Here is a 17,924-nt window from a genome sequence, read left to right as displayed (position 1 = left end):
AAACTTGTTTTAAAGAAATGTTTTCGAAAAAAATCCACTTTATAGATGCAGAAAGCATCAGATGTTTATTTGGACACAAGCATTTCATTATTGACTGATAAACACTGTAACAAAGCTTTCACCCTAAATGCTTGAAATATTTTGCATTATTGTAAAAAGTTGTATTCACAGCCAGGCAGGGACAGTTGAATTGAGTTGATTTTGAGTTATGCGAGTTACTTGTGCTTCTTCTTCTTGGTGCTCTCCTGAGGTTTCTGACTGGGCTCACTGCTCATCTCTGGCAGTGGAGGCTGCCAGGACAGAGGGTTCTTTCTGTACATGGGCCATGGAGGCAGCGTCAACTACAGTCAAGGAAACAAACAAGCAAGTTATGTAATGTTGGCTGTTAATTTTAACAGAAATCCTAGTGCAGAGGTGGCAAACTCATGGCCTGTGGGCCACATGCGGCACCCTAGTCACCCTACTAAGCCTTTCTAAGTCTAAAGGGATTCTTGTTCCATATAATAAAGAAATCAAAACAGAATCATTGCGGTTTGTGTGCAAAACAAGATATTTGAGAGGTTTGGGAAACACTGATCAACATTTTTCAACCAAAACCAACCAGTTAATCGATTACGAATAACTGAGAAAATAAGTGACAGAAAATTATTGTTAGTTGCAGCCCTAAAAACCACCAGTAGATACTTTGCCTAAAATCATTCAACCATAATCTTCATAATCGAGTGCTTGGGGCAAAACGGATACTGTGCCCAACTGCAGAGGCCCTTTTTTTCTCTTTAACATCATATGTTGCCTACTTGTGTCGCAGCAGATGTAGATATACATTTTCTTGAATGAGCAAAATAAACAAAATAATAGTTGTACAGGGCACAAGCATAGATGTCAAGGAAGTAGCGGCCTATTAAGCCTACTGTTGTAGTATTTAGTCCTATCGGCAAGTGTTTGCCGATATCAGATAATACATTTTAAATCCAATATCTGCCGATACCAATATCGTGCATCCATAGTATATACAGTATTATAACTTCCTCAACAATATATGGCAAAAACTTACCACGGAGGACACGGCAAAGCCAGCTAAGACAATGTACACTGTCCACCCAAACTGCTCAACGAACAGACCAAACACGAATCCAATCACCTGGAGACAACATGCAAAGGTCAAAAGTCATCACAAACTCAGTGCTACTGCACATGTGTACCACATTTCATGTATAATGACAGGTTGTTACCTACCGCAGAGATGAGTATTATTCCTTGGAAAATCTGTTCAGCCAGCTTCTGGCCTTTATAATCCTGCAACACAATAAAATAAGAATACATTTTGAGTACAATATCTGACACCATGAGTCTAAACTACTTTATTTTAAAAGATACTTTCTGGACGTTTTGGCTTAATTTAACAGGACTGAAATCTAGTCATCTTTATTTCACAATGGCTGATACATGATGCTGATTTATTTTTTGTTTCTTTTTTTTTTTTACCCCCCTCAATCTGAGAAAATCAGTTTCAAGGTTTTTTGAAAATTAGAACAAGCTCTCTGTTTTTTCAATGTGATATTTGCTGGGTTATTTGCTCCATATAACAAATAAATAATTTAAAACAGCATGTACCTACTGAGAACATAAACATGTGTGGATAAAAGTATGCCGATTTAAATATAATTAATAATTCATTCAACTTTTATATTAGTAGTTATGGCATCTTTAAATATAATGTGCAACCAAACAAACAAATAAAGACTACATCTGCATTAATGGCTATTATTATGATGCATCACGAATGATTGCATGGAAATTCCCCAAATACTCATACAACTTATATTTAAATGATTGATTATTGAATGTAAAACATGTTTTATGTGATTTGGGACTTTGCTGAATATGAAAACTCTACTTGTTATTTAAAAAATACTTAGCAGCTGTTCTCATTATAACCACAGCACAACAGCATCCACCGGCTAATGCTAGCTTAAAAAAAAAAGCATAAATGAAACGCGACTAACACACCCAAACATACAGCTCTACATTAAAACACAACCGAGTTAAATCTTACCATGTGCGAAGGTATGGTCTTGAATATCGACAGCATCGTCTCACTTAAAAATGAAACACGTAAATCTTATAACAGTTTGGTCCAAACGAGTGCAAACTGAAGCAATTAAACTTCCGGTCTGAAAGAGATACGTCGACCGAACTGTAACAGAAACCCCTTCTTTGCGCATGTGCAGACTGTCCCGTTACCGCTAATGTTTATGTCAGATGTGGAATGACTACTAAAACGAAAGATAACGTGGAAAAAACTGATCTCTTCTAAGAATGACTCCAAGCTAATGTACGATATATGTATTGCCGAGTTATGCCAGTTATAGTCGGGGGCTCTTATTTTGAAGGCTAGGGTGAAAGGAAGTAGTGTTGTGTAAAATGGGCAAAGTAATGGTGTGTATGAAGATTTAAATTGTATGCAACCCGTTTGGAAAAAATATATATATTAATAAGTCATAATCACAACACATGTTCTTCAAATATCGTAATATGACATTATTTGTATTTAAAATCCCCGAATCTGCCGTTTTGACATTAAAGTAGGTACATATCCGTCAGCGTCGCAGGATCGCAGATCTATAACTGGTATGGATGGGGCAAAGTGCCCCGTTCAGTTGAGAAGTTAAATGTGTGATCAGTGGAACGCTTTCTCTTCCGGAATGACTGGCCTGTATTTGTTTTTTATGTACTTTTCCTCAATACATTTTTTTTTTTTTTAAATCCATCCATTATATTTTCTGTCAATAATCCATATTTGCAATGAAACAACTCGTCATCAATTTTGAATGCTAAAAACAGCAAGCCATGCAACTTTTAAAGTCAGGCAAACGCGCGGGCAGCTATCATTTTGTGTAATTGTGAGGAAGAATAAACTTGCAGATGTTGAGGTGGCAGTTTGGCTAAAGCGTGAATTACTTCGTTGCTGTCGTGTTTGGTTTGTTTTCTTTTCTTTTCTTTTTAGTTGTGACTCACTTTGTACTGTATATTATTTATATTAAAGTGCAATGAGCCGCAGTTAAAAGCCACTGGTTCGCAGACGAGGACTTTTGTATGTTAATGCTGCATCTCATGCAACAGCTGCAGCAGCAGCAGCAGAGTCATCACTGGACATCAAGCTAATCCAGTTCACATCTGGTTTTATGTTTTTATTTTAATTAGAGACACGGATGCGGCTGTTAACATGACACTGAGGAGAGGTGAGTCACTCTGAAATTATGTTTACAGTTCAGTCGATGTGACAGGTCATTATAAGGCTGCAATGATCATTCGATTAATGTATGTATTTTCCTGATCTTTCAGCTTCTTAAATGTGTATATTTCTGGTTTCATTGCTCGATTTGACAAATAAATCATTAAAACAATTTATTAAAAATAACTTAAAAATGTTGGGTTGTGGACAAAACAAGACATCTGATAAACATCATCATTGTAAGGTTTGGGAAACACCAATCAAGATTTCCCATCATTTACTGACATTTGATGAACCAAACAAACATTTAATGAATCGAGAATCGTTAGTTGCAGTTTATAGATGTGGTTTTATATGTGGATTTAAAACAGTGATGGAAACCTGGACGAAATTGGTAATATTGCTGTAATAAAACTAGCCAGAAAACAGGTGTTTACTTATGTTTCTCACTGTCTTCCAGTCAATGTGGTCATCCTTTTGCTGCTGGCTGTAGCTTTTCTCATCATAGTTCAGAGAAATCTCCTCAACCTCAGTGACTTTCTACACAAGGAGAACACAGGTACAGTATACGTTCCACTGTCTTTGCACTAAGAGCAGGTCTGTATATATGTTTTCATGAAATTACTAAAGAACTTGAAAGCAGTAAATAGTAAAAGGATTATCCGTATGCTTTACAATAAGATACGTTTACAAGCAAATATAAAAGAGAGTGAAGATCAGGTTAGGCTTGATACTAAAATAATATAAATGTGCACAGAACAACTTGCCTCACAGTTGTAGAGCAATTACTAATCCCTAAAAAAGCTGGGCAGATACTCATTATATATGTAATTATCGTAAAATTATACAAACCGTTGTCACATGGCTCTTAAACCTATCTTAGCTTTAAAGGTAGAAACAGTATTTACTGAGCGTAAATCAATAAACAATTTCATGATAAGCAGGTCCAGACTGACTAAGCTTCTGGTGTAATAATAGTTTACATTTACGTAAATGAAAATAACAAGTGTTTGGCTGTGGCTCACATCTCTCTGTCTGTCTCACTCCCTTTGACTGTTGCTTCACTTTTTTCCTGTGATTGAAAATAGAATTAGGACAGAAATGTCACAACTCTTACATTATCTGTGTGTCTAGATCCACTCCTCTTGGTGCAGATGCTGTCTACACAAATGAAGAAGAACGACATTTTATCTGCTATGCAAGTAGCAGTAGTTCCCTGATAGGCTTGCAAATAAGAGCGGTAAACAGGGGATTCCTCTATTTAGCTCTTACATTATACCGTTCTAGCACTACTTGATTCTACTCTTCTCTGTTTGGTATCAGTCACGCCGTCTCCGTTACTTCGTAGTACCTCCTCAATGTGGGCGGGGTCGTTGTGCAAAATTGCTGTGATGTCGACACAAACACACAAACTAGTGACGGTCAAAGCAGTTGTTTTTGGTGTACTCCATCATTAGAATCAGTTAGTTAAAAAGATTTGTTCACAGAATTGTTCAGGACTTGACAGTAGTATTTGTCAGTCTCTGAACTGAAATGGCTGAACGGGTCGTGATTCGGCTCACGATCGCCAGCTTTCAGCAGTGCTGTCACTAAATACACCAGACTCCTCTGTTAAATATTGAGATTTTATTATTGAGATCTATGTTGGAGATTAACGTATTTTTTTAGGATTTTTAAGTCTTTATATTGGATCTATAGTTCAGCATTGTTCGCTTTGATTCTTGTGTCGGACATCGCGCTCATGACTCTTCCAGTGACGACACTCTCTGACCAATCAGTGGCCGGCAGTCTGTCTGTCGATAAAGCCAGGTACCAGGTACTATCACTGATGGGAAAAGCAAAAACAATGTGTTGCAGTCTGCAGTCTCACCATTAGATGCCACCAATTCTTACATACTGGACCTTTAAAGTCCCTCAGGGCGCCGTTCACTGCTCTGTGCCTATGAAAGCGTCACTATTTCCCACTGAATATCCCACTCTTGTGTCCCTTCAGACTATAAAAATGCATTCAAATGAATCAGATTTTGACTTTGAGTACTTGTGTTTTGCAGATGCAGGGATGATTCTTCCCTTTGAGGCGGACTTTTCTCCCGCCGTGAGACTGGAGTCCGCGAGGAAAGGAGAGGAGCTTCCTGTCCTCATCACTGCTGCTGAGGAGAGGCTCGGTGCTGTGGTCGCTGCCATGAACAGTGTTTACCAGAACAGCAGAGCCAATGTTGTCTTCACCATTGTGACCATGAATGACACAGCAGATCACCTAAAGTGAGACAGTGGAGCAAGTCAAGTCTTCACATGCACATGATTCCAGTGACGTGTGTCTGACACAGTTGTTGTTGTTTTCTTTACCAACAGACTTTGGTTGAGTAAGACGAAGCTGAAAAACATCAAGTACAAGATCATTATTTTCCAACCTGAGCTTCTCAGTGGGAAGATTTCTAAAGATCCTCAAACAAGGGAGGCGGCACAACCGGTCAGCAAACTGAATGCACTTAAAATAATCCCAGCATAATTATCAGTGCTATCTTTTTTAATTGATATAATTTCTTGTTCTTCTGTTTTATATTTTGCAGTTGGCTTTTGCCAGATTCTATCTGCCTACATACCTCCCTACAGCAGAGAGAGCCGTCTATTTGGATGACGACATCATTGTACAAGGTAAGAACTAAGACACTATATAAAAGCAGGCAGGCTGCAACATTTAATCTACTATTAATTGACATACAAATAATTGTAAACCATTTTGGTAATTGGTTCAATTGGTTTTAATAATTAAAACAAGTTTCATTTAGTTTTTCAGCCTCTGAAATGTGAATATTTTCTGGTTTCCTCGCTCCATGTAACAAATAAATCATTTAAGTCTTTGTGGACAAAATAAGACATTTGAAAACATCACAATTGTAGTTTGCTGCAGCTCTAAAAGTAGGTTTGTGCATCTTATCTAATCCGTTTGATTCCATGATGCATCACAATATCACATCCTCACATTTCTACGTTAATGCACCAACTACGTTCCCATTCCTACATTGTCCAAATTGGACAATGCGATAAATAAAATCCCCCTTTTTCTCTTCAGTAACAATTATTTTTTAAAACCTCTTTACTAAGAAAGAGAATAACCAACAGAATAAAACGAATAGAGACTATTTTACTGTTATTTGTCATTAAAAATGTTTTCCTTGGACTATTTTATTCAGTAACTCTCAAACTGTATAATTAATGAAACATATAAGAAGGATGTTGTAGATGAGATGCATTTCTGTTTGTGTTGGCTCTTAGGAGACATTCAGGAGCTTTTTGAAACCAACCTGAAACCAGGACATGCAGCTGCTTTCTCAGAAGACTGTGACTCCGCCTCTGCCAAAGGCATTGTCCGAGGAGCAGGAAGTCAGGTAGACACACGCTAACATAAACTGATAATTCTCCTTTAAGTGACATTAAAAACAGTAATGAGAGTGTGTAAATTGTCAAAAGCATTATGGCCACTTTTAACATAAGGAAAACCTTTTCAATAGAATAACTACTTAGGCTTCCTGGACTTTAAGAAGGCGTCTATCAAAAAGCTGGGGATGAGAGCCAACACATGCTCCTTCAACCCAGGAGTCATCGTGGCCAACCTGACCGAGTGGAAGAACCAGAACATCAGTCAGCAGCTGGAGCACTGGATGGAGCTCAACACAAAGTGCGTTTCTCACACTGTGAATCATTTCTGTTTAATTTAAATCCAGTTGAGCGCAGTTTTACTCCACTTCACTCGTCCTGTTTGTCGTGAGCTTAGTGTCTTTGTTTTTGCAGGGAGGATCTCTACAGTAAAACACTGGCAGAGAGCATCACCACTCCTCCTCTGCTCATCGTTTTCTACAAACGTCACTCCAACATCGACCCCATGTGGCACGTCAGGCACCTGGGTGAGTTGTTCAGGGTTCCCATGGGTCCTTGAAAATCACCCTAAATAGACACAGGTCATTGAAAGTGCATGACTTTTGTGCAAGAAAGAAATCGATATTTAGTTCTCCCGCCTACTGTTTCATGCCCTACATTGCTTCTCTTCCATGCAGAACAATAAGCAAGTAACGTTAAGCAAGAGCGAGCAAATGACATGATGCTTCGGAAAGAAGAAAATGACTGTCAAAGTTGGTCTTAATTTGTCAAATTAAGACCGACTTTGACAAGATCCAAAGGACAATCACTTGTCCAGATGCAGAGTGTGATGCAGATCAATAAAAAGTGGATGAAGTAGTGTCAGCGCATTTGGTCCTTGAATTTGGGTGAATTGGTCCTGGAAAGCCCTTGAAAAGTCATTGAATTTGATGTCAACCAAGGTGGTTGTTGTCAACTACTTAATATAATTGTCTTCTTTTTTTTAAGCAAACCATTGGTTGTATGTTGATTTTCCACATGGGCAGTCTTAAATAATTACTGTTTCTTGAGAAAGATTGTGGCACTAACACATGAACATGTCCACTCACTGGCCAGTTTTGGGATGTATTTTGCAGGAATTGTGGTTAAAACCACATTTATTACCTTCCTTAAATCTGTGTGTCAGTTACCACGGCAACAGTGGTAGTGGTTAAAAGTATGTTAGCAGGGATGGCATACAGTAGACAGTCCGCCCCATCTCTATTCTTTTTTGGACCAATGGGATAACCTGCATAGCTAGTCATTCTGCCACCTACTGGCAACAGGAAGTACGCCTTCAATAACATAGTTTTATATTTTTGGCTATGATTTATATTTACATGTTTTGATATTGACTATTTGAGACATTTTATTAATTCACTGAGTTGCTGCCATACAATTGGTTGCTCAGATATTTGTGTTGACAAGCAGTTGAACACACACTAAATGATTAAATTGATCTTTGTTTTCAGGTAACACGGGAGCTGGAAACCGATACTCGCCACAGTTTGTGAAAGCCGCCAAACTCCTCCACTGGAATGGACATTATAAACCGTGGGGCAGAACGTCCGCGTTCTCCGATGTGTGGGACAAGTGGTTCATTCCCGACCCGACGGGAAAATTTCACCCTGTGCGACGACACGCAGACGACAGCTAGACGGAACCTTTGGGCCAGCCGTGTTACTGCAGGACCACACACACAAACACACTTTGATATCTCAGGAACTGTGTAAGGCCAGATTTATGTTTAAATTATCATTATCATCCACTGATCATGCAAACCTGTGTATTTCCCTTAAATGAGCAGAATGGACTTTTTCTCAGTACCAGGTGCAGCAACTCGAGATCCTTCAGTCCTTTTCTAAAGAGACATTGACGGTATTTTTATCCCTGTGGCGCCACTGGTTCATTCTGAACATGTTAACAAAGTTTTGGCACCTGAAGAAACACAGACATACGCATCGTTTCCACACCACAGTGATGAGATACTTTGTCACAGCTAGAGAGTTTTTGTTTTATCAAATAAAATACTTCATATTTTCAGCGCTATGGTATTTTTTACAGACTTACCCAGAGTATTGTTTGACTTAAGATTTCTGTTTAATTCTTTAAAGTTTTTTCTGTGAGCACCTTTGCATTTTCTTTCCACTTTAACACTAAAAGGCAGTTTAAACCTTTAACAATAAAATGAGTGAGTGGACTCTCGTCTCACTTTTTCTGTCTTTTTTTTTTTTATCCCTCTCACATTTGATATAAAGTGATACAGAGGAAATTTGTGACAGTATGCTGAGATTAGGGCAGCAACGAACAATTATTTTCTTAATTATAAGAAATTAATTGAGAAAATGTTAATCCAGAAAATGTTTCAGTGTTTTTCAAACCTTGAAAGTATTTTCTTAAATGTCTTGTTTTGTCCACAAACCAAAATTATTCGGTTTGAATGATTTCTTAGTTACATGGAACCAGAAAGAAACCAGAAAATATTCACATTTAAGCAACTAATAAAAATCTGAAAACTTGTTATAGGCTAATCATTTAAAAAAAAAAAAACGGATTAATCGATAATTAAAACTGATTTAGTTAATGATTATTTGTTGAATCACTATATACCACTTGCATCATTAACACTATGTTCAAAAGCAGCTAAATTATTTTACTAAGTTTTATTACAGAGTCACATGGTTGTGCAGGGGCCGCTAGCAGGGGCTAGCCACTAGTCCACCATGTGGCCCTGTTTTAAAAACACCTCTGTTTTCCATTAAAGCAGCTGCTCATGATAACACGTCATCACTTCCTGTGGAGACAAAATCATTTTATTCTTTATTACACGCATCATCAGTCCTGTGTTTTTTAACCTGTTTTAACAGTAGTTTACTCAGTTCAAGTATTTTCTCCTCAACATCCACCAATTAAAAAAGGTTAATGGTGCAGTGCCAAGTTGAACAATAATCACTATTTTGCTGCTCTTCATTTCATGAGTGAGGTCGACTCAAACTTTGTCTCTGCAGAAATGGAAACCACTTGACGTTTTGTCCCCCACGTTTGTTACCATCAAGAGTTTTGATACACATTGAAACGCTTTCACCGTGCTGGTGTAAATACTTTTGTACAGTCCGTAAATAAAACGTAACATTTTATCATAATGGTTTTGGTTTTATTTGCCCAGTATGTGTGTTATTACACCTTTTTTGTTTTGTAGAAATGTCTCTGCTGTAAAAAACAAATCACAACACACATCCAGTAAAAACATTTAGCAGAGTGCTGGATCAATGAAAGCTCTTCATATTAGTAAATGATTACTGATGAACAGTCACCAGCTTAAATACAGTGATCAAGGCCCCTGATTCATCGCAAAGATATTTGAAATGCATATTAGTTAATATATATTTACACAAACCCCTGCTAATGTATTCATAGACTGAAATCAGTAGGATTTTTTTTTCTATTATAACACAGCAACTTATTTTAAGTATCAAAGCACACCCAAGCAAAAAAGTACTAAAAAAAGAAAGTTTGCCTGGCTAATTTTTATGAACAAAAACTAAGTAAAGTAAAATGTATCATAACTTTGACTCGACACAAAATAGATTTTGTACACCTCCAGGATGTCCATATCAGGAGATGTATATTATTACCATAATCCGTGCCCCATGAGCACTAACGGTTAATTACTATAGTGTCACGCGAGTTGATCATTATGGATTGTAGGTATTAACAATGCCATGTCCGTACAGGGACACACATGGGTGCAGTGGCTAGTATTGCTGGCTCCCAGCGAGGAGGTCATTCTCGGATCCTGGTTTGACCAAGGGTCGCGTTCTCGCCCCATGTCAGCTGGGACCCATTACCTTCTAATGACATCCACAGACTAACTGCTGGGACCATTTGAGGACGTCTAAAGCAAATTTGTGTATTTTAAGTCCAAGACAAGAACAAAACACAAAGTGACTGACGGACGTTTAGACATAGAGGGTTTAATACATTTACAGTAAATCACCTATATACATTATTCTGCAGTGACTCAAGATGCTGTGAATGACCTCTGGACATTTAAAAGGAGACGTCAGTGATAAAACACGGCCACTGATTGTCTCCTACAGTCAATGATAAACTGAATGAAGGTTAAACTTCCATTTAGAAAACCAGCTGTCTTCCAGATATGAACCACACACCGACAACGAAGCTCGAGTCATGTAATGTGGGTTTTCCCAAGTCCAAATCTGCATCTTGCATCAACACACAGGAGCGTTAGTTGAGTCAGAAGACAAATGAAGGTCATTTAAAATCTGTGTTGAAGTCATAGGCGTCGTCTGCTGAAGCCGTAGCTGCAGAAAGGTTGACGTCGACGGGAAAATGCACCTTTGTGGGTTTTTCTGCAAACACGAGGTAAGATATTAAAAATATGACTGGTTTTCACATTTTAGAAGAACAAAAATCAATTACAATGATTACTTATGAGTGATGTCTGCTCTGTCTGCTCGGTCTGCTCGGGTTTCTCTGGTTCTTCTGTTACATTTGGTTCCTCAGAAATTTGTTCAGGCTGCAAGAAGAAGAGATGTCAAACAATCTTCCAGACACAAAATGATCTCATTAGAAAAAACAAGTGTATGTTCAGTTCAGCAGGATCAGAGTTGGATTATTAGTCTTCATAAACAAATCAAGACTTGCGTTTTTATCCTCATTTCCATGCTTGACCAGTCTGTTTGCTGTACTTCCAACAGCTTTTAAGCCGGCAACAAAAAAAATGCACAATAAAATACCATCTATAGTACAGTTACCTCATCAGTCGCCATCTCTATTTTCTGTGCAACTTTAGCTGCAGGTTTATCTTCCACAATTTCACTGGCGTTCAGCAGACCAGCAGTCGGGCCTTTAGAGACGAAGCTGATGCTGCTGGATTGGTATGGAAATTTAACACCTTTAAAAGCAAACAGTTTCAGTTTTAGTAAAAGGAACAAAACGGATTACGGATTTTGTTGAGAAAATGGTGTTCAGTACAGCGCTGTACCTGGCAAATACTAGAATCGGATCAGGACTCGGTATTGGCAGATTCTATTTAATTGGGGGCAATAAAGGCTCAACAAATATTTACCTTTTAATGTTTCAGCATTTGCCATTTTCAGTTTGCTCAGGTCCCAGCCATTCTGCATGTCAGAGATTACAGTTTCTGACAGGTACGCAGGTAAACTGTCCTCTGATGGCTTACTGTGGTATCTCAGCTTAGGTCTGATGAGACATTCAAAAACAAAAAATCAAGATCAGGCAAATACACATTCCTACAGTTACGTATATATGTAGTTTTTCCAGGCACAGTGTTTGATCAGAGTTGGATTAGAAGTCTTCATATTAAAATCCAGAAGTGCGTTTTTGTCCTCATTTCCACACTGGTGCACCGCAGATACCAACCTTTCATAACGGTGTAGGTAAATATAAACTCACCCTGTCCAGTCAGCGAGGAAGACCGTGGCTGCCTGCTCCGTGTTGGCGACTCCACCCTTCTGAAGAAAACCTCGCTTTTTGGCAAACATGGCCAAAAACTCCAGGGAGTTTCTGAAGTCTGGGACGGTGTACCGAAGCATGACCTGAAACAGTGACGACAGATCACGATCCATTTCATTTCTAAGAGATTCATCCATAAATGAATTGTGATTGTGTGTGTAACACAGCGAGTCTGAACCAGTATTAATACGAGCTGACGTCACGTGGGATAATGCTGTACCACACGCGTCTTCCTCTGCGATAGTCTCGTTGATACTGAGCTATATCATATTTATGATTATCTCAACAGCCACATGTTCTGTTCCAGCTTATTCTTTTTTTTTTTTAAACTTATTTTGTCAAAGACAGTAACAGACTATGATTATGAATTGGACCAATCACACATTAGAAGTGAATATTTGCATATTCCCAACAATTATTCTTGAAAAAAAACCTTAAGAAATGGGCATGTTCACCTGAATATTACATTCAGGTGAATAATCTGAGCAAAAAGACATTAAAAACTTGAATGCATTTCAAAGTCATTAGACCCAGGATTGAACACCTTGCCACTGAAGAAAAAATAACACAGCCACTCTAAGTGTTCATAAGTGTCGCACATAAAGCATAAAATACATTTTAAAAGATAAAATAGCTTGATTTTGTGTTTATTTATCATGGCAGCGGCTGTTGGAAAATAACAAATTCTTTGATTATGTTTTAAGCCCTGGAGAGGTAGGATACAAGTCATTGTTGTCAAGAAAATCCCCACCTACCTGGGTCTTGTCACACTGTTTGAGCAGAGTCCGAACAGCCTCCAACACAGTCTCCTGTCCCTCCTCCACCTGCAGACTCCTCAAAGCCATTGAGGCCGGAGGGTTGGACGGCGACGCCACAATTCCGGGGCTGTCGATTAACTTTAAGGTGCTTGAGATGAGCACCTCCTGCATGAATCTGCAGAGTTGAACATAACATTTAATCATTGGGCTGCAAAAATGGAAGAAATGTGATGCAGACCAGTGTTTTAAACCAACACGACGCTCGTCACTCACTTTGTGGTGCCTCTGTTGATCCCGGTGTTGCAGGCACGGACTTCCTTCAAACTGTTGATGAGACTGCTCTTCCCTACATTAGGGAAACCTGAGGGAGAAACAAACATGATTCTTACCTACTCAACATGTGCAGAGTCATCACTGCATGGCTGCGTGAAACTGCCGTGACTTCATTTTATACGCGACGCACAAACGAGTGACTTGTAAAGCCGTTGTTTTCAGTCTAACGGAATCAAATCACTAGAATCAGTTAATTCAAAATATTTGTTTAGTACTTCCTCCATTCAGACTCTGTCTGACCCAGGCACTGAACTGAAACACGGCAGCAGTGTGATGCCAGTCACGGACCAGACACCTCTGTGTCGGGCGTCTCTTCCTGTGACGGCACTCTGGCCAGTCAGTGGCCGGCAATCTAACCAATCATTGCATAGTATCTACCCAGCACGCTTTTGGAACGACGCCGGAGCAGGTACTAAAAATAGCACCTGGTACAAGGTACTATGCTAGTGGAAATGCTACTTAAACCATGCCGAGGCTAGTAGGGCCGGTGGAAATACGGCATGTTACAGAAGTGTGTGCTTACCAACTATGCCCACTTTGAGTATATCTTTCTCTGTGGTAGCTGCGTATCTTGTGAGGAGCTCAGTGAGACAGTCCTTTCCAAAGCAGACTTGTCCTCTGGAACTATCAAGGACTTCATTCGATGCCACAATCCTGGTCTTTGTGGCTTCCTGATCAAAACACAGAAAAATATTCAATCAATTTAAAAAAAACACTGGGCTCTGCCTCTCACTGTCTAAATAACATATCAATAAGTTAGATTTTATTTTTGTTCACAAACCACACACAAACCAGCTCTGTTTATGTCAGAGCCAGTACATGTTGTGGTTTGTTAGTTATTCTTGGAGGCTATAACCAGTTGTAGCAGCACCACACAAGCTGCTTAACCTTCTCAGTCCTCCATATTTCAATGACTGACAGACACAGCATTAAATGTTTTGGGGTAATCTGTAAATACTTGTACAGAATCATAGCAGGAAGAGCAGGCTCATTAAAAAGGGTCAAACTCAATTTGGTAGATCTTTGCGAGGATGTAAACTGTATGTAAATTATTGGTTGATATGTCGTTTGTGTTGCACATAATACAAAACAAGTAGAGTTGACTTTAGCTCAAAAGCTTGTGATGAAACAAATGTTCGAGATGTAAATAGCAGCAGAGTGTCAACAAACAGATAAAATTCCTTACATTTACTTTAATTTTAACACAATTTTTTAATAGGATGATGCAACTCCTACCATTGCTCTGTCCTTAATCTGTGTTGATGCTTTAAACGCCACAACTGGAAACACCTTTTGTAGACTCTGTATCCACTTCTCCACGTTCTCTTTTGGCACCAGGTCTACAACACAAAATGTATTTTAGTCATGTAATTTACGACAGAAGAAAAACCTGTTATAAGTAGGTAAGTTCCCATCTGCCCATTTTTATTTAACATTTTCATATGGGCATCATGTGCCTGAATAGAAATACGAATGATTTGAAAAGTCTTGAAATATCCCGTTAAAGCTTTAACACAAACTGATAAAAAGTAAATGCAAATGAGTGCAAAGAAAACAAAGGATGTTGCACACTGGAAAAATGTTGGACATCCTGTGTGACCATTTACCTATTTTATTTAAAACAAAGAGCAGTTTTTTGTTGCCGCCTCTCTGTAGCACAGCCTCCTCCAGCTGTGGACACCTGCACCCCAGAGGATCACGAGCATCGAGGACTTGAATCACAACATCAGATGCATCAATTACCTGAAAAGAGGGAGACCAGACAGCAGTATTAACATGAGTATTAGTGCAGTGTTTTCAACAGTCAAAAACAAAATTGGGCTTGATTTTTGTACCTTATTTATTTCTCCACAAAGAAACTGTTTTGAATTCTTGTCTGGGGTAGAACGTTTCCCTGACGGCTTTCCATTCTCATCCTTGAAAATTAAGGAGAAATGGTTGTTCGACGTTGTTGAAAATAAAATTGTTTAACCATTTTCACACTTTATTTTCTTTACCTGTCGAGCTTTCTTAGCCTTGGGTTCTTTTTCTTTCGAAGCAGACTCCTTATCCTGCTTCCTCTTCTTGGCTCGCTCCTCTTTTGCAGCTTGTTTCTTTTTCGCTTTTTCTTCTTCAATCTATGGGGATTAATTCATTCAGAAACAAAAACATACAATCAAACAAGCAGTATTGTTGTGTAAAAGACAGTACCAAAGAAATTTCACACAAACACTATATAGCCCCATTTCCCCAAGGCATCCTCAGGGTTTATGTAGTATAAAACAGCACCATGTAGGAAAATATCACCATATTAATAAAGGATCATTATTTTGACAAAGTATGTGAGCATGAAAGATGAGAGCCAACCTGTAGCCTCCTCTGCTCTGCCTCCCTGAGGACCTCCTCTTTGAAGGGAGCACTGCTGGGAACCCCACAGTCCTTTTTCACTCGTTTGCTCACTCCTTTCTTCTTCGCCTCTTTTCTCAGCTTTCTGGTGTGATCACGGACCTACAGATTAAAAAAAAAACAAGGGCATGTGACTCAAATGGGGTTAAACTGAAGGAAATAATTTGTTAAAAAATGGCTATTATTAAAAAATAGACAAAAACAATGGCATGATTATACATGTGCAACATCAAATTAATGAACAAACAGTAAAGCAAAAAACAAGACACAGGAATCAAAATACTATAAACCAGGTAAAAAGGATTAATACAATTTAAGTACAAAATATTTATGGAAAATGTGTATGAGTATTTAAACATCTATATGTACAAAAACTATGTAAACACAAAGTGATGCAACGGATCATCAGTGATCCGTTCGGATCAATATCTTCGGTTCGGCACACACGTGATCCGCGGATTGATTTATGAAAAAAAAGTTGTGCGCACGCACAGTGGTCATGGCGAGCGGAGGAACGGAGGAGCTTGAACGCCCCGCGTCATTTAAATCCCCGGTATGGGAGCATTTTGGCCTCCCTGTCAATATATAATGACGAAGGAATGAGGTTAGTGGATAAAACCGTGACGGTGTGTCGGCACTGTGGCACAAGAAAGCCATATGACAGTGAAAACACATCAAGCATGGCCACGCATTTGAAGCGACATCACTAACAGGAGTGAAAACGAAGGCTGCTCAACAACCGCTTATCACCGCGGCATTTAAGCATCCCCTTGTTGCATAATCAGACCGGGCAAAAGCCATCACAAACGCTATCAGTGTGTTTATAAGTGCAGACATGAGGCCATATTCGCTTGTGCAAAACGAGGGCTTTAAACACATGCTGAAAGTGCTTGAGCCACGTTACGACGATGCGCCGTCGCTCACTAACTTCAGCGAAAAGATTGTGCCAGCCTTTTTTTGCCGATCCGAAAAATGATCCGATCCGTGAGTTTTTTGATCCGTTGCACCCCTAACACACATCTATGAAAATAACTCTTATACACAAACTTTATTAATTTAACGCAAACGTTTTAAGCACATGAAACAATCCCCACATCATATAGATGCTTCTGTTCATGCGTCTTTTAATCATTTCTGCTTCAATAACCATAGTCATGTACATTACTCAAGCAAGTAAATACAGGGAAATTCAAAAAACAATCATCCCGCACAATCATATTTCCATTCAGATTTTTTTTTCAATAAATTGAAAAACGACTCAGTTTTAATGATTTATTTGTTATATGGAGCAAAGAAACCAGAACATGTTCACATTTAAGATAGATATTCAGACACGTGTTTTAAATGTTATGAAAAACCCAATTCAAACCGAATATCAAATTAGTTTACGATTAATTTAGTAATCGATTAACTGTTTCGGCCCTAATAGATATTTTTAAACATAACTTGAGTGCAGAAACGTGTGGAAGGCTTGTGCTAATGAACTACGTTTGAAACAAGACATATAGATATACGTAAAACTTGAGAGACACTCACCTTCTTCTGTATTTTATAACGTTTGGCACATGACAAGCGCTTACTCGCTTTCTTTAACTCTGAAGACAGAAACAGACAAGAAGTTTAACGACATTTGAACAGCTAACAAAGCTAACGACGAAGCTAACAGACTATACCACGACAGCCTTTCGCAGTTAGCCCGTTAATCTTCTTTCACAAGCCATAAAATTCATAAAGCTGTTTTAAATAAATGTGCATGTTTAATATAAATGTCGCTGGATATAAGTACTTACTTGGTCGTTTCATGGTGATACAGTGGTCCGGCCAACGTGACTGAGACACTGACACACGTGGAGAAAGGCACAAGTCTGTCTGAGGTTCACTCACTTCCGCTTCAGCTGGTGTGGGGCTAGTGGTGCGCCACCTGTTGACCTGGAGTGATAGCGCTCCTCTGGAGAGACTTCATAGCAGCAATGGATGTAATTGTGTTATGTCTGCTGTTTTAAATACTCATACAAAATTGTTCTTCAAAAGTTCAGAATTGTCTTGATAAATTTAACATAAAAGAAAGTGAAATGTTTTCCAGGTTGAACCTGCAGATCTATAAATGCACTGCGTTGGCTGATTAAATGTTTGCATCAACGAGCAGTTAAACAGGTGTACCTAATGTGCAGGTGGGTGTATATCATTTGTTGAATGTTCAGAATAAAGTTTATTCAAAGAAAAAAGATAAACAAGCCACCAAACTAGTGGAGGAATGGAGACAGTGACATGCACAGTTATTTGGAGGGACAGGGGCGAAAATTTTAAGGACACCTACT

At 38.7% G+C, this 17,924-nt stretch overlaps 3 protein-coding genes and 2 non-coding genes across 5 annotated transcripts; 1 reads left to right on the top strand and 4 right to left on the bottom strand.

Annotated features, from left to right (window-relative positions):
- Window positions 1-33: 33 nt before the first annotated feature.
- Window positions 34-2,209, bottom strand: spcs1 (signal peptidase complex subunit 1). Its single transcript, XM_058631182.1, has 4 exons — window positions 2,057-2,209; window positions 1,237-1,296; window positions 1,055-1,141; window positions 34-341 (listed from the first exon to the last, which is right to left on the bottom strand). Exons 1-4 carry the CDS (start codon window positions 2,090-2,092, stop codon window positions 216-218), a joined length of 309 nt encoding a protein of 102 aa, XP_058487165.1. The 5' UTR covers window positions 2,093-2,209; the 3' UTR covers window positions 34-215.
- Window positions 2,210-2,837: 628 nt separating this feature from the next.
- glt8d1 (glycosyltransferase 8 domain containing 1) lies at window positions 2,838-8,674 on the top strand. Its single transcript, XM_058631181.1, has 10 exons — window positions 2,838-2,980; window positions 3,205-3,242; window positions 3,696-3,794; window positions 5,287-5,497; window positions 5,588-5,705; window positions 5,806-5,890; window positions 6,512-6,624; window positions 6,748-6,914; window positions 7,028-7,140; window positions 8,104-8,674. Exons 2-10 carry the CDS (start codon window positions 3,227-3,229, stop codon window positions 8,286-8,288), a joined length of 1,107 nt encoding a protein of 368 aa, XP_058487164.1. The 5' UTR covers window positions 2,838-2,980; window positions 3,205-3,226; the 3' UTR covers window positions 8,289-8,674.
- A 1,911-nt stretch (window positions 8,675-10,585) lies between these two features.
- On the bottom strand, window positions 10,586-17,513 carry gnl3 (G protein nucleolar 3). Its single transcript, XM_058631180.1, has 15 exons — window positions 17,397-17,513; window positions 17,143-17,201; window positions 15,568-15,708; window positions 15,219-15,338; window positions 15,057-15,137; window positions 14,829-14,964; window positions 14,458-14,561; window positions 13,745-13,892; window positions 13,162-13,249; window positions 12,886-13,063; window positions 12,071-12,213; window positions 11,724-11,857; window positions 11,410-11,549; window positions 11,084-11,171; window positions 10,586-11,004 (listed from the first exon to the last, which is right to left on the bottom strand). Exons 1-15 carry the CDS (start codon window positions 17,407-17,409, stop codon window positions 10,907-10,909), a joined length of 1,671 nt encoding a protein of 556 aa, XP_058487163.1. The 5' UTR covers window positions 17,410-17,513; the 3' UTR covers window positions 10,586-10,906.
- LOC131461927 (small nucleolar RNA SNORD19) lies at window positions 11,245-11,318 on the bottom strand. Its single transcript, XR_009240832.1, has one exon. It is a non-coding gene; the product is annotated as a small nucleolar RNA SNORD19 (small nucleolar RNA).
- LOC131461929 (small nucleolar RNA SNORA47) lies at window positions 13,988-14,124 on the bottom strand. Its single transcript, XR_009240834.1, has one exon. It is a non-coding gene; the product is annotated as a small nucleolar RNA SNORA47 (small nucleolar RNA).
- Window positions 17,514-17,924: the final 411 nt, after the last annotated feature.

The sequence above is a fragment of the Solea solea genome, chromosome 6 (genome assembly GCF_958295425.1).
Source record: "Solea solea chromosome 6, fSolSol10.1, whole genome shotgun sequence".
Lineage (NCBI taxonomy): Eukaryota > Metazoa > Chordata > Actinopteri > Pleuronectiformes > Soleidae > Solea > Solea solea.
This window is presented reverse-complemented; position numbering and strand designations above follow the sequence as displayed.

Excerpts from the sequence above, each read along its gene's own strand:
- spcs1 (XM_058631182.1), bottom strand. The coding sequence starts at position 2,092 with ATGCTGTCGATATTCAAGACCATACCTTCGCACATG. Across the intron at positions 1,297-2,056 it reads AGACCATACCTTCGCACATG|GATTATAAAGGCCAGAAGCT; the intron begins GTAAGATTTAAC and ends ATTGTGTTGCAG. Across the intron at positions 1,142-1,236 it reads GAATAATACTCATCTCTGCG|GTGATTGGATTCGTGTTTGG; the intron begins GTAGGTAACAAC and ends TGTTGTCTCCAG.
- glt8d1 (XM_058631181.1), top strand. Across the intron at positions 3,795-5,286 it reads TCTACACAAGGAGAACACAG|ATGCAGGGATGATTCTTCCC; the intron begins GTACAGTATACG and ends TGTGTTTTGCAG. Across the intron at positions 5,706-5,805 it reads CAAGGGAGGCGGCACAACCG|TTGGCTTTTGCCAGATTCTA; the intron begins GTCAGCAAACTG and ends TATATTTTGCAG.
- gnl3 (XM_058631180.1), bottom strand. Across the intron at positions 14,965-15,056 it reads TTTGTGGAGAAATAAATAAG|GTAATTGATGCATCTGATGT; the intron begins GTACAAAAATCA and ends CCCTCTTTTCAG. Across the intron at positions 11,550-11,723 it reads AAATGCTGAAACATTAAAAG|GTGTTAAATTTCCATACCAA; the intron begins GTAAATATTTGT and ends TTGCTTTTAAAG.